The sequence below is a fragment of the Priapulus caudatus genome, unplaced genomic scaffold (genome assembly GCF_000485595.1).
Source record: "Priapulus caudatus unplaced genomic scaffold, Priapulus_caudatus-5.0.1 Scaffold39, whole genome shotgun sequence".
In the NCBI taxonomy this organism is placed as follows: Eukaryota; Metazoa; Priapulida; class Priapulimorpha; order Priapulimorphida; family Priapulidae; genus Priapulus; species Priapulus caudatus.
The window spans coordinates 818187-832936 of record NW_014577100.1 but is presented as its reverse complement, the minus strand read 5'-3'; the positions used below and the strand labels follow the sequence as shown (position 1 = coordinate 832936).

Here is a 14750-nt window from a genome sequence, read left to right as displayed (position 1 = left end):
CTACACTACTATAGTACTACATACACAATACATACCACATACATACACATACTACTGACATACACATACACATACATACAGCATACACATACATACACATACTATAACACTACTATAACACATACCTATAAATACGCTACTATAACCAATACATGCACATACGCACATACGCTTATACATACACATACATACACATCCTACTATACTACAGTACTACACACACACACCCATCCTACCTGATATTCACTTTATATTCAATATATCTGCATGCGTTGTCGTACATAAAAAAACACTCGTGTAAAACACTCGTGTAAATCATCCGTGAAATCATTCATGCGCATCTGTTCAGAACTCTCGCACGCGTGCACATGTATTAAGTTATACACGCGTGTTAGTGCTTGGCACTTGTTAAAGTAACAGTGACGAATACTGACAGATATCACAGCTTAATTACCCGAAAGATCGGAGGATTATTGTCATTGTCAAAATGTCATCAGTGCTTCTATGATGATGATTAACGTTGTTATAATACACTTATCACCACAAAGTTATAACAACAAAATATAACACACAAAGTTATCAGAAGCTTACGACTAAGACTAACAGCTAAAAGCTTAATGGCTAAGTAATCAATTCACAAATTAATGAACTTATTAATAAAAAAATTTATAGTTGAGTCAACATTTTAATAGCTAATTAATTAAATAATCTAATTAATTGATTGATTGTCTAATTAAAATTCATTAGCTGAAGCCAACACCTTTCACCACGACCCCGCAGGGATGGCCGACTCGGCACCTTTACCCCCGATGATCGCAATGACATTTCATCCTCATCCTTCAATTTTTGCATCGTCGCTTTAGATGCAGAAGCGGAGGACGCGTCCCAGCATGCCGCTGCAGGCGGACGTTTACCCGATGTCCACGATGGCCTACGTGGAGAGTGAGAGCACACGCGTGTCCATACTCACCCGGGACCAGGCCCAGGATGCACGAGCCGGCGACACAGGTATACAGCTATTGAAGCTATATGTAAGAGTGAGAGCAACACGCGTGTCTGTACTCACGGAGCAGGTCCTAGGATGCACGAGCCACGACACAGGTATACAGCTATATGAAGCTATATGTAAGAGTGAGAGCCAACCGCGTGTCTGTACTCACGGGACAGGCCCTAGGATGCACGAGCCATGACACAGGTACACAGCTATATGAAGCTATATGTAAGAGTGAGCAGCACGTGTGTGTCTGTACTCACGGCAACGAGCCGCGACACAGGTTATACAGCTACAGAGATGTACGACCGAAGCGGGAGTGAAGGGGTTACAATGGGTAGATCTATGTTGTTTGTTTAATCCTGTATTGGCAGCGAAAGAGCTATACAAACAACATAGCTCTACCCGTGTAGCCCTTTGCTCCCTAACGTAAAATTCTAAGGCCTGATGTGTGTGATATGAACGTATAGATGCTAGAACATCATGTAACACGTGCATGTGCAGTGGTGTATGTGTATCCAAGAAGAACGTGTCTAGGTGTGAAATAAAGATTCAATGACTCATCATCCTTATATCTGAATTCGCGTTAAACCGGGGAGCGTAAAAATCGGGGTTTCACTGTATGTGGTAAATCAAGAAGAACGCATAGTTGTTAGAACATCATGTAACACGCGTGTGTATCGACGAACAACATGTCTAGCCACTCATCACGCGTGTGTATCGTTGCGGAGGACAACTGGAGTGATCCAGGATCGGAGGCTAATGCAGGACGATCAGCGAGGCTTGATGCAGGGGTTACTCGACAACAAGAGAACAGCTAACAAGTTCCGTCTGCTTGTCGAGCGACGACAACGAGACAGAGTCATAAGCTTAAGGTATGGTCGTGTGCGACGCGCGAACCAGGGACGCGACGATACGCGTAGCTCACGATACGATCCCCATACCACGATACAACGTTCATAATATAACACGTATAACAATACACCTTTTACGAATATGATATGTATTATGGTACAGCCTTCGATTTCACGATGTGACACGTCTATCGATACACCTTCCACGATACGTATCGCGTTAATTCAAGAGAAACGTACCTCGCAAACTGTACACTCAACCGTTACTCTACCGATCATGTGAACGGCTTATAAGTGAAACGAACATCCTGAGCAGCCCAAAGTATCGTCGCGTTCCCCCTTCCCCTCCCCCCACCTTCCCCCGCGCGCTGACGCTCCTCTCTCTCTCTCTCTCCCCCGGCAGGCTGGAGGAGGCAGCAGCAGCAACACTAGCGTCAGCTTCCCATCGTTGCTCGGTCACTGGTCGAGCGCGACGATGCTGCATCCGATCGTCATGGCAACGCAGAACGTCGCTCACCGCGACACGCCGCTGCTCAGCGGATACGCCGGCCTCGCTGATGGACTGCCATGTGACATACACCTAGTCAACCTGAGGTAGGTAGTGTCTCCCCCTTCCACCAGGGGCGAACGACTTCTATATATATATACATAGAAGTTGGTGCTATCTGACTTGCTAATGTGAGGAGATACAAACGATACTTCACTCTTTATTTAGTGCATTATTTTATATTTATCTAGCATCACTATAATAATAATCACTATATTCACTAGGTCCATATTCCTATCAATGAACGTCAGATTTCTCTGAACAGCAAATTAAACGTTCTGCATTTACATTCATTCATACATCCTACGTTCCGCAGGACGTTGCAAGAGAAGCCGGTCGGAGCAAACGACTTTCAGCCCAAGGACGAGGCGGCCATGTTGCTGCACCGGTTCGGTCATGACTGCAGTTTCCCGGCGCGGGCGATGCAATGTGATGTGTCAGGTGGCAAGGTAATCCCAAAATATAAAATATAAATGCACGGGAAAACTGATACGCTAAAATATATAGTATTATTACTACTACTAATTAAAAGTACTAACTAGTACTATTATTGTTACTACTACTATTTGTATACTATATCTAAATATGTTACTGTGTTAAACATCGTAGATATAGTATATACATAGTAGTTCTAACATATTAGTTTTAACAACTACATTTTAGCGTATCAGTTTTCCCGTGCATTTGTTGCTTACGTGTAAATGGGCTAAATGTTTTTAGTAAATGTTAAAATTGTGCTTTGATGCAGTTTATTAACACATGCAGCCCAATTAAAACCAGTGTATAGACTTGGGGGGAAGGGGGATTGCAACGTCACAGTCATGTGATCACAGCAGGCTGTTGTGATTTGTCAGAGTGGTTTGTCAAAAAACAATGATCCCTTCCCAAATAAAAACTTGTTGTGCTGTTCATAAACTGACAAGTCAATTATCGTAGTCTTAAAACTTTAAATACATAATACTCTCCCTAGTCGTCTGTTTTCCATTCTCCTTGCGGCAAGTTGTGTTCTTTCATATATATATATATATATATATATATATATATATATATATATATATATATATATATATATATATATCAGTTATATAAAGTTATATATATACCAAGTTATGTATAGATGAGTGGTTCTTCCACCATTGCTTTCCTTGAGCAATCCATTTCCTCTTTCATTCATGTCAGAATTTCATTATTCCTCCAATAGGTGGCGTTGAGCGGTCTCTTCAAGGACCTTGAGATAGCACACGCTGAGGAGACGACTCTATCGTTGATGCACAGCCTGGGAGATAAGTCCGCATCGAGCTCAATCAAGCTAGAACCCATGGAGATCAACACGTACAAAGTGCGCTTAAAGTGAACACCTCCCCCCATGTGAACGAAAGAACAACATGACCTCTAACTGCCTAGTGACGCAAGAAGAAGAAGACCTCTAACTGCCTTGAAAACTAACTTGTTTTTTCTACGGACCGTCGCGGAGGGGGTTGGGGAGTAATTGCGGGTTGGGGAGCGCCGCCGCAGCAGCAGTAGCAGCAGCAGCAGCAGCAGCAGCAGCAGCACCGACACCACCACCCCCACCACCACAGCCGCAGCAGCAGCAGCAGCAGCAGCACCAACACCACCACCCCCACCACCACAGCAGCAGCAGCAGCAGCAGCATCGATTGTGGAGCGCGGAGGTACGACTTGCCTTTTCAAAATGTTTTTCGCGCCAAGAGCCGTGCGCATCCCAGGATGGAGTTGTAATATCAGTGATCATCATCTCTGTGTGTGCGTGCGCGTGCGTGCGTGTGGGTGGATGTGTGTGTGGGTGTGAGCATGCGTGCGTGCACGTGAACTGCAGGTAAATATCATCATTCTACAGCAGTCGCAAATGACATTTGACACATATGGTAGTCGTAACTGCTCACAATGTTTTCGATATTTTTGATAACGGCTCTTTAATCTTCTATAGATTCGTGACCTCCATCCAACCCCGTGCCAAGCTTTGGAAGGCTCATTCACACTGGAAAAACAATTCTTACATGTTCAAATTCTCGTGTACTTCATGGTCTGCATGTCTGCGTGGTCACCTTGCACACGATTACCAGTGTTTACAGTGACATAGTACATGTGTTGTTGATTTTTCGCCTCGGAGCTACACAGTATATTTAATTGCTAGGAAGCCGAATCACCACAAAATTTCATAGATCACACGCATCTCTGTTAATGACTGCTGTAAAAAAAAACTCGGTAACTTTTGATGGTATCATTGAACGACAATAATCATTTGTCAGAGGTCATCTTTTATTCCTTCTTACTCCATTACACTATAAGAGGGTGACATCTATGTTTTCGATGACCTTACCCTGTCACCTTGAAGGTCAATGACATATAACTGTGTTTTCTTCTTCTGCGTAGTCCGTCACATTAAAGGAGGATGACACTCGGGTGAAGACGGAACTAGAGTTTCTGAAGTACGGCACGAGAGAGAAGTCGAAGGACAAGAGTGGAGCCTACCTCTTTCTTCCGGACGGAGAGGCGAAGGTGCGCATCCACAGACACAAGACGCTCGCTCCGCCTACGTAGCCATAATAGACGTCTTTACTGCCACTTTCCTTATTCCCACTCCTCCCCTGTCTTCCTGTTTACCGAGAAAATTGCGGGGATCAACATCGGTCTCGTTCGATAGGCTGGGCAACGCTTCAGACAAATGTTTTCCTCGACTGTTGCCTGTAGTTGACACGTGTGTGTGTGCGCCTGCGTGCGTGCATGCATGCGTGCGTGCGTGCGTGCGTGCGTGCGTGCGTGCGTGTGTGTGTGTGTGTGTGTGTGCGCGCCTGCGTGCGTGTGTGTGTGTGCGCCTGCGTGCGTGCGTGTGTGCGTGTGTGTGATACAGCCTCTAGTCTATGCTGCACCTCTCATGAAGTGTGTGTTGCATGTAATTGACACATGTTGCCTGTATTTGACACATGTTGCCTGTAGTTGACACATGTTGTGTGTGTGTTACATGCAGTTGACACATGTTGTGTGTGTGTTACAGCCTCTAGTCTACGCTGCACCCCTCATGAAGTGTGTGTTGCATGTAGTTGACACATGTTGCCTGTAGTTGACACATTTTGCCTGTAGTTGACACATGTTGTGTGTGTGTTGCAGCCTCTAGTCTACGCTGCTCCCCTCGTGCGCGTCGTTCGAGGCAACATCGTCTCGGAGGTTCACGTCTTTCTGCCGCACGTTGAGCAGGTGGTACGTCTCACCAACTCCCCGGGTAAGTATTCCGTCGTCAACGGCAACGCGTCGCTAAACCCGGCGCTTCGTCGTCGTCATAGTCGCAGACGCAGACGCGTTTTCTTGCATGTCGATCGCACGTTTTGTCGTCGGAGTAAACGAATTGTTGCATCACCTGGCATTTTTCTAGCATTTTGAAGAGTTGCGTTTCTCCTCTCGCAGACGAAATGATACGATTCTGACACTTTTATAGAGAAATGTTCTACATTGTTGGTGAAATGTTGTAACATATCGGTAAAGGAAATAGATAGTATGTCTTGCCATGATTGTGCTGCTTAGAAAGAACACAGCTTCTATTATCGAGTGCATCCTAAAATTTCCCAAGATTCTGTGTAACAGGCTAGCCACTCTAAGAAGTACCCGGTTCGTTTTGCAGCAAACGAGAGATTGGTGTAGCCTGGCTATACATGCCGCGGTTTTCATCTTGCTGCGTCGGTGTGTGTTTGCGTGCGTGCGTGTGTGTGTTTGTGTCTGTGTGTTTGTGTCTGTGTGCGTGCGTGCGTACGTATGTGCGTGAGCGTATGTGTGTGTGTGCGCGCGCAAATTTGAGGTAGCGAAATACCAACAAAAAAGTTGAATTGTACCGTGAGATGTTCTTGCGGTTAGGCTGTATAGTATGGTCGTTATATGTTCTTCTTCTCGTTATATGTTATGTTCTTATTCTCACAGCTTTAATTTGTTGATATATCATATTGCTGGTAGTTGACATTGGTTATATATTGGTTATGAGAGATGATGATGAGAAAATCGGCTAGGTAGTTACACAGAGTAGTAAAAACAGATAACTTTGCTGCTGGCAGACAGACGGGCCAACAGCAACAAAAAGCTGAAGTAGCTGAAAGCCCCTAACAACAACTAGACACACTGTCACCTGTCTCTCATCGTCACCCGTGTTTCTAGCCTGTCCACGTTGCGTGTCTCTCTAACGCCTCTCTATCGGTTTTTGTGTTCGATCGAATCCTTCGTGCGCTCGCAGAGAAGCAAGGACCGCACGCCGTAGGTCAGTACGTCTGCCGTCGCGCACGTGACCCCTCCTCACCAGCACCCTCTGCTGGCAGTTGCTTCGCTTGGCGATCGCGCACGCATGCACGCACGCACGCCGCCATATTTGCAGAAGCGACCGTGAGCGCGTATCGTGGTGTGAAGCTAGTATTTCATGTAGCGAGTGTAGGCACGCGTCCGGTGAGTCAGAAGTGACGTGGTTCGTGGGTCGGGGCGTCGCTAGCTGCAAGCGTCCGTCTGCCGCCGTCGTTGCAAACTATCCCGCCTGTAAAAAAATACGCCGCTGATGGAGTCACGTGGTCAGAGGCTTTCATTAGTGCAGCGTTTGCTACACGGTTGTTATCAATAATTATAATTAATAATAATTAAGGTCCGTGTCGTCAGTGACTCTCACAGGACTCGTGCGTCAGTCTCCGAGAATCACCATGGCGCAAGGTGGCCTCTAGTGTGTCTTGTCGAATGTAGATGGCGCTGTGCGCTCGCTACGTTGAATATTGGATGTTCTTCAGCTAAGCAGCTGCTGTGATGTGCTTCCTGTTCGCTCATTGACTGTCACCGTTGGCAATTAACAAATTAATTAATTAAACAATTTGTAAATTATCGAACGCGCGCTCGTATGCTGCTACTGCTGATGCTGCTGCTACTGGTGGTGGTGGTGGTGGTGGTGCTGCTGATGCTACTGCTACTGCTACTGCTACTGCTGCTGCTGCTGCCGCTACTGCTGCTGCTGATGCTAATGCTGGTGGTGGTGATGGTGCTGCTGCTGCTGCTGTTGGTGGTGGTGGTGGTACTGCTGGTGCTGCTACTACTGCTGCTGCTGTTGTTGCTGCTACTTCTATTACTACTGCTACTGCTGCTGCTACTGTTGCTGTTACTCCTGCTGCTGCTGCTGCTAGCCTACTGCTGCTACTGCTACTACTACGATCTTGTCATAATTATGATGTCCTGTTCATAAGCTATAATAATTATAAGTTAATAAGCCGTTATAAGCTACTCTTACATAGTTAGCACTCAAGAAAGAACTTCAGCTTTGCCCGCGTACCGTGTCATGCATATAACACATTACCAGCCAGAAGCTAACCTGAGTCTGTCAGTGAATATAGTGTGATATAACAACACATAGTGCTCGTTCAGTAATTACCAATTAATTAAGCAAAGATGACCGTGACTTTGTCTTGTTCTTTGCTATGCGCAGGTGTGGATATAGTGTCGCTGGACATAGTTAACCTGGTCGATATTAAGCTTGAGAAGAACAAGGAGTTGGTGATGCGTGTGTACACCGACGTGACGAATCACAATAGGGAGTTCTACACCGACCTCAATGGCTTCCAGGTTTAAAACTACCCTCAAATAATATGTGTGTGTGCGTGTGCGTGTGTGTGTGTGTGTGCGTGTGCGTGTGCGTGTGCGTGTTTATCACTTATAATAAGGGGGTACACTTGTGATTATCACACAAAGTTATAACAACAAAATATAACACACAAAGTTATCAGAAGCTTACGACTAAGACTAACAGTTAAAAGCTCTAATGGCTAATTAATCAATTCACAAATTAATTAACTGATCAATTAAAATTTATTAGTTGAAGCCAAAATTTTAATAGCTAATTAATTAAATAATCCATTAATTGATTGATTGTCTAATTAAAATTTATTAGCTGAAGCCAATACCTTTCTACCAGCGACCCGCAGGGGTGGCCAACTCGGCACCTTTACCCCGATGATCGCAATGACATTTCATTCTCATCCTTCATTTTTTTGCATCGTCGCTTTAGATGCAGAAGCGGAGGACGCGTCCCAGCATGCCGCTGCAGGCGGACGTTTACCCGATGTCCACGATGGCGTACGTGGAGAGTGAGAGCACACGCGTGTCCATACTCACGGGACAGGCCCTAGGATGCACGAGCCGCGACACAGGTATACAGCTATATGAAGCTATATGTAAGAGTGAGAGCACGCGCGTGTCTGTACTCACGGGACAGGCCCTAGGATGCACGAGCCGCGACACAGGTATACAGCTATATGAAGCTATATGTAAGAGTGAGAGCCAACGCGTGTCTGTACTCACGGGACAGGCCCTAGGATGCACGAGCCGCGACACAGGTATAAAGCTATATGAAGCTATATGTAAGAGTGAGAGCACGTGTGTGTCTGTACTCACGGCCACGAGCCGCGACACAGGTATACAGCTACAGAGATGTACGACCGAAGCGGGAGTGAAGGGGTTACATGGGTAGATCTATGTTGTTTGTTTATCCCTGTAGTGGGAGCGAAGAGCTATACAAACAACATAGCTCTACCCGTGTAGCCCTTTGCTCCCTAACGTAAATTCTAAGCCTAGATGTGTGTGATATGAACGTATAGATGCTAGAACATCATGTAACACGTGCATGTGCACGTGGTGTATGTGTATCCAAGAAGAACGTGTCTAGGTGTGAAATAAAGATTCAATGACTCATCTCCTTATATCTGAATTCGCGTTAAACCGGGGAGCGTAAAATCGGGGTTTCACTGTATGTGTATCCAAGAAGAACGCATAGTTGTTAGAACATCATGTAACATGCGTGTGTATCGACGAACAACATGTCTAGCCACTCATCACGCGTGTATATCGTTGCAGGACAACTGGAGGTGATCCAGGATCGGAGGCTAATGCAGGACGATCAGCGAGGCTTGATGCAGGGCTTGCTCGACAACAAGAGAACAGCTAACAAGTTCCGTCTGCTTGTCGAGCGACGACAACGAGACAGAGTCGATAAGCTTAAGGTATGGTCGTGTGCGACGCGCGAACCAGGGGACGCGACGATACGCGTAGCTCACGATACGATCCCCATACCACGATACAACGTTCATAATATAACACGTATAACAATACACCTTTTACGATATGATATGTATTACGGTACAGCCTTCGATTTCACGATGTGACACGTCTATCGATACACATTTCACGATACGTATCGCGATCCACCCATGCACAGAAACGTACCTCGCAAACTGTACACTCAACCGTTACTCTACCGATCATGTGAACGCTTATAAGTGAAACGAACAGTCCCTGAGCAGCCCAAAGTATCGTCGCGTTCCCCCTTCCCCCTCCCCCCACCTTCCCCCGCGCGCTGACGTCTCTCTCTCTCTCCCCGGCAGGTTGGGGGAGGCAGCAGCAGCAACACTAGCGTCAGCTTCCCATCGTTGCTGCGGTCACTGGTCCAGCGCGACGATGCTGCATCCGATCGTCATGGCAACGCAGAACGTCGCTCACCGCGACACGCCGCTGCTCAGCGGATACGCCGGCCTCGCTGATGGACTGCCATGTGACATACACCTAGTCAACCTGAGGTAGGTAGTGTCTCCCCCTTCCACCAGGGGGCGAACGACTTCTATATATATATATATATATATATACATAGAAGTTGGTGCTATCTGACTTGCTAATGTGAGGAGATACAACGATACTTCACTCTTTATTTAGTGCATTATTTTATATTTATCTAGCATCACTATAATAATAATCACTATATTCACTAGTCCATATTCCTATCAATGAACGTCAGATTTCTCTGAACAGCAAATTAAACGTTCTACATTTACATTCGTTCATACATCCTACGTTCCGCAGGACGTTGCAAGAGAAGCCGGTAGGAGCAGACGACTTTCAGCCCAAGGACGAGGCGGCCATGTTGCTGCACCGGTTCGGTCATGACTGCAGTTTCCCGCGGCGGCGATGCAATGTGATGTGTCAGGTGGCAAGGTAATCCAAAAATATAAAATATAAATGCACGGGAAAACTGATACGCTAAAATATAGTATTTATGGCATCACGTGATAAATCGTTGAAATTCATTGGATAACGCAGCAGGCACTATGAAGCAATAGTGCCGCCTGAGCGTGTCGAACGTTTTGTTACATCGAATGCACGGCAAATTAGGGAGTATAAAGAAGGTATATAAGCATGAAAAGTAGATTGCATAGTCATGTGATGCACTAAAAACATTAATGCCTGCTGTTGGGGGCACTATGCTCTCATAGCTGCCCCAACAGCAGGCATTAATATATAATTATTACTACTACTAATTAAAAGTACTAACTAGTACTATTATTGTTTCTACTACTATTTTATACTATATCTAAATATGTTACTGTGTTAAACATCGTAGATATAGTATATACATAGTAGTTCTAACATATTAGTTTTAACAATTACATTTTAGCGTATCAGTTTTCCCGTGCATTTGTTGCTTACGTGTAAATGGGCTAAATGTTTTTAGTAAGTGGTTTAAGAAAAATTGTGCTTTGATGCAGTTTATTAACACATGCAGCCCAATTAAAACCAGTGTATAGACTTGGGGGAAGGGGGATTGCAACGTCACAGTCATGTGATCACAGCAGGCTGTTGTGATTTGTCAGAGTGGTTGTCAAAAAACAATGATCCCTTCCCAAATAAAAACTTGTTTGTGCTGTTCATAAACTGACAAGTCAATTATCGTAGTCTTAAAACTTTAAATACATGATACTCTCCCTAGTCGTCTGTTTTCCATTCTCCTTGCGGCAAGTTGTGTTCTTTCATACATATATATAATATATATATATATATATATATATATCAGTTATATAAAGTTATATATATACCAAGTTATGTATAGATGAGTGGTTCTTCCACATTGCTTTCTTTGAGCAATCCATTTCCTCTTTCATTCATGTCAGAATTTCATTATGCCTCCAATAGGTGGCGTTGAGCGGTCTCTTCAAGGACCTTGAGATAGCACACGCTGAGGAGACGACTCTATCGTTTGATGCACAGCCTGGGAGATAAGTCCGCATCGAGCTCAATCAAGCTAGAACCCATGGAGATCAACACGTACAAAGTGCGCTTAAAGTGAACACCTCCCCCATGTGAACGAAAGAACAACATGACCTCTAACTGCCTAGTGACGCAAGAAGAAGAAGCCTCTAACTGCCTTGAAAACTAACTTGTTTTTTCTACGGACCGTCGCGGAGGGGGTTGGGGAGTAATTGGGGAGGACGCCGCCGCAGCAGCAGTAGCAGCACAGCAGCAGCAGCAGCAGCAGCACCGACACCACCACCCCCACCACCACAGCGCGCAGCAGCAGCAGCAGCAGCACCAACACCACCACCCCCACCACCACAGCAGCAGCAGCAGGAGCAGCATCGATTGTGGAGCGCGGCGGTACGACTTGCCTTTTCGAAATGTTTTTCGCGCCAAGAGCCGTGCGCATCCCAGGATGGAGTTGTAATATCAGTGATCATCATCTCTGTGTGTGCGTGCGCGTGCGGCGTGTGGGTGGATGTGTGTGTGGGTGTGAGCATGCGTGCGTGCACGTGCGCGCATGTGTGTGTGTGCGTGCGTGCATGCGTGTGTGTGCGTGTGCGTGCGTGCGTGTGGGTGGATGTGTGTGGGAGTGTGAGCATGCGTGCGTGCACGTGCGCGCATGTGTGTGTGCGTGCGTGCATGCGTGTGTGTGCGTGCGCGTGCGTGCGCGTGCGTGCGTGTGGTGGATGTGTGTGTGGGTGTGAGCATGCGTGCGTGCACGTGCGCGCATGTGTGTGTGCGTGTGTGTGTGCGTGCGTGCGTGCGTGCATGCGTGCATGCGTGCGTGCGTGCGCATACGTGCGCGTGCATGCGTGCGTGCGGCGCACCTACGTGGCGTGGCGCATACGTGCGTGCGCATACGTGCGTGCCGTGCCATACGTGCGCTGCCGCGGTCGTCGTGCGTGCGTCGTGTGGCTGTGGCAGTGCCGGCGTGCGTCATACGGCGCGTGCGTGCGTGCGTGCGTGCGTGCGTGCGTGTGTGTCTGTGACTTACACACCGTATGTCTGTCCACGTCTTACTCACATAGAGGAGGGTTGCAGTCTCACGGTGAGTGAGGGACTGTGGAAATCATCCCGCCATAATCAAAACTGTATAGGTATTGTATATATACGTAACCGCATGCAAAGCAGTGCTCTCAAAATGCACAGGGAATAATGCCTAGTTATTGTTGTTATAAATATTCATTTTGGGAGGGTGAGTAATTGGGATGGGGGAGGGTTGGGAGTCAAGGGGTTAGATTTTGTTATCGATGGTATTTGTATACGTCTGCCTGGGGAGTGGTGACGATGCACACACACATAACGAGAGACATATTTAATTAATGCGCTGTACGTTGGTTAGCAGTTAATAGTATTAATTTGTTCGTTGCTATATTTTTTAAGGTAAATGCTATTCGTCTCAAAGATGGATTCCCACTGCTCACCTTGCAGCGGCCGAAAGGTGGGATAGGATATGTTTACTAGGCACTTCTAATTTTAACATATATTTTAAATTTAATTAGGGTTAGGGTTAGGGTTAGGGTTAGGGCACTTTTTAGGGTTTTTGCATCATTCTTCAATATATCGTAAAATATATGTTAAAATTAGAAGTGCCTAGTAAACCTATCCTATCGCACCTTTCAGCCGGCTGCTACCACCTTATTGTCCTTATCGCTGCTCAATTGTTTTGTGGTTGATTTAGTTTGTTCACGTGAAATAGCTTGCAAAGTTGCTAATGTAATTTGGGCGTTTGGCAGTTCTATTCAGTAAGACTGGCTGTTTGTCGTGTTAACTAAATGTACAGTACGTTGTTATATGTAAACTTGCCCCGCGTTGATTGAATGTATTGCTTGTACGTGTTAAGTTTATTGTATTATGTAAAGGCACCGAGTCACTGTACGCTATGCTTGAGGTGAAAGCAGTAGGTTGTGCATGTTTACCACAGTACTACGAGGCCACTCGTAGATCTGTTATAGTTGGACAGATACGAACCCCAAGTGATTTATCAATACCCGTGTTCAAAGATGATGTATAGCAACCTTGTTTATACAGTACCAATACCGACCACACCCATGGGAGCATCAATTCAGTTGGGGTTTCTATGAAGTTCGCTTTATAGGGGGACTATTCCAGGCATATCTTACATTTATCAGATGATGTATATATCAGTGTATATCACTTCAGAAACCGCCCGGTTGAACGTCAGATTCGGTTTTGAGGGCGTTCGGAATTTGGAGAGTTGAGTAAACTAATCGATTATTGTTCTAGAACAAACACGACTCATATACAGTTATTTTTATCGCAGTAAAAATAATTTATCTGCGGTTAAATTATAGCGCTTTCACCCAATCAGAGGCCTTGTTCATTATAATTTAACCACAATAAAAAACGATTTATCCGCGGTTAAATTATGTGTAACAAGGCCTCTGATTGGGTAAAAGCGCTATATAATTTAACCGCGGTGTACTTGTGCATTGCAGAGGAGCATTTGAACGGAATTTGCAGAATTACGGAAACATTAAGACTTTAGTAGTGAATAAATTTCGTGTTTATTTGCCATCATTTTGTTATGAAAACGTTGCAAGTGTCTGTGGTTTTGTCTGATCAACAGTCATTGCTACAGCTGTAACATTGCTACAGCTGTAACATTGCTACAGCTGTAACATTGCCTGTGCATTTGTCTGTGTTCGTTTCGCGATGCGAGATGAGATCGTTACAGGTTTGTTATAAGTGGTTATATAACGAGTATTCATGGTTTGTCTGATTCTTGAATGATGGAAACGCTGGTGCTTGCTTGCAGTATGGCGTCGGGTTAGGATGAGGTAACTTAATGCTAGGGAAATGGATGTGCTAGGGAATCGCTCTGCTCCATCAATTTATTTAATATGCGCTCGTGCCGAAATCTTGCCCTTACCTTCTTATTTTCGCTCTTTTGTGAAATACTAACAGTTGGGAAAAAACAAGTTGATATTTAAATAAGTTTGAACAGTTATCCGGTGCATTGTTATCTGTTGTTGGTTTATGATACATTAAAATTCAGATACAAGTATAGCGGAGAAAATCCCAGTAACAGCATTTATATAATATATATTTATAATATCTTCATAATAATTTTGAATGTAGGTGAGCATATAACGTGTTGATTACTAACTTTATCATCTCTATGATTCGGAATTCTGACACGTACGGAACATTCTGACACACAAAGAGCTAATCATATATAATACATAACGCATGCATTAGTAACTCCTGATACTATCATATGTTGGTATAACTATATATTATAT

General features: G+C 45.1%; 3 protein-coding genes across 3 annotated transcripts in view; all 3 read left to right on the top strand.

Annotated features, from left to right (window-relative positions):
• The window catches only part of LOC106819590 (alpha-mannosidase 2x-like), a 35889-nt gene extending 25528 nt beyond the window's left edge, over positions 1-10361 (top strand). Inside the window, exons 11-17 of the mRNA XM_014824205.1 lie at positions 4786-4911; positions 5521-5632; positions 7850-7986; positions 8429-8570; positions 9274-9419; positions 9801-9992; positions 10273-10361. Of these exons, the coding sequence (XP_014679691.1) occupies positions 4786-4911; positions 5521-5632; positions 7850-7986; positions 8429-8570; positions 9274-9419; positions 9801-9956 (819 nt within the window). The 3' untranslated portion in view covers positions 9957-9992; positions 10273-10361. The remainder of the gene's footprint in view (positions 1-4785; positions 4912-5520; positions 5633-7849; positions 7987-8428; positions 8571-9273; positions 9420-9800; positions 9993-10272) is intronic.
• Positions 1780-3980, top strand: LOC106819720 (alpha-mannosidase 2x-like). The gene is made up of 4 exons (XM_014824320.1): positions 1780-1866; positions 2249-2439; positions 2709-2841; positions 3594-3980. The coding sequence occupies exons 2-4, from the start codon at positions 2321-2323 to the stop codon at positions 3744-3746; spliced, it is 405 nt and encodes a 134-aa protein (XP_014679806.1). The 5' UTR covers positions 1780-1866; positions 2249-2320; the 3' UTR covers positions 3747-3980.
• Positions 10362-11446: 1085 nt separating the features above from the next.
• LOC106819579 (carbohydrate sulfotransferase 11-like) overlaps positions 11447-14750 on the top strand; it is a 15245-nt gene continuing 11941 nt past the window's right edge. The window contains exon 1 of the mRNA XM_014824195.1: positions 11447-11518. Coding sequence (XP_014679681.1) covers positions 11447-11518 — 72 coding nt within the window. The remainder of the gene's footprint in view (positions 11519-14750) is intronic.

What these genes read in the sequence shown, in the direction of transcription:
- LOC106819720 (XM_014824320.1), top strand. Translation starts at nt 2,321, where the DNA reads ATGCTGCATCCGATCGTCATGGCAACGCAGAACGTCGCTCACCGCGAC. An exon ending in ATACACCTAGTCAACCTGAG is followed by an intron (nt 2,440 to 2,708) that starts GTAGGTAGTGTC and finishes TACGTTCCGCAG; the next exon opens with GACGTTGCAAGAGAAGCCGG. An exon ending in GTGATGTGTCAGGTGGCAAG is followed by an intron (nt 2,842 to 3,593) that starts GTAATCCCAAAA and finishes TTCCTCCAATAG; the next exon opens with GTGGCGTTGAGCGGTCTCTT.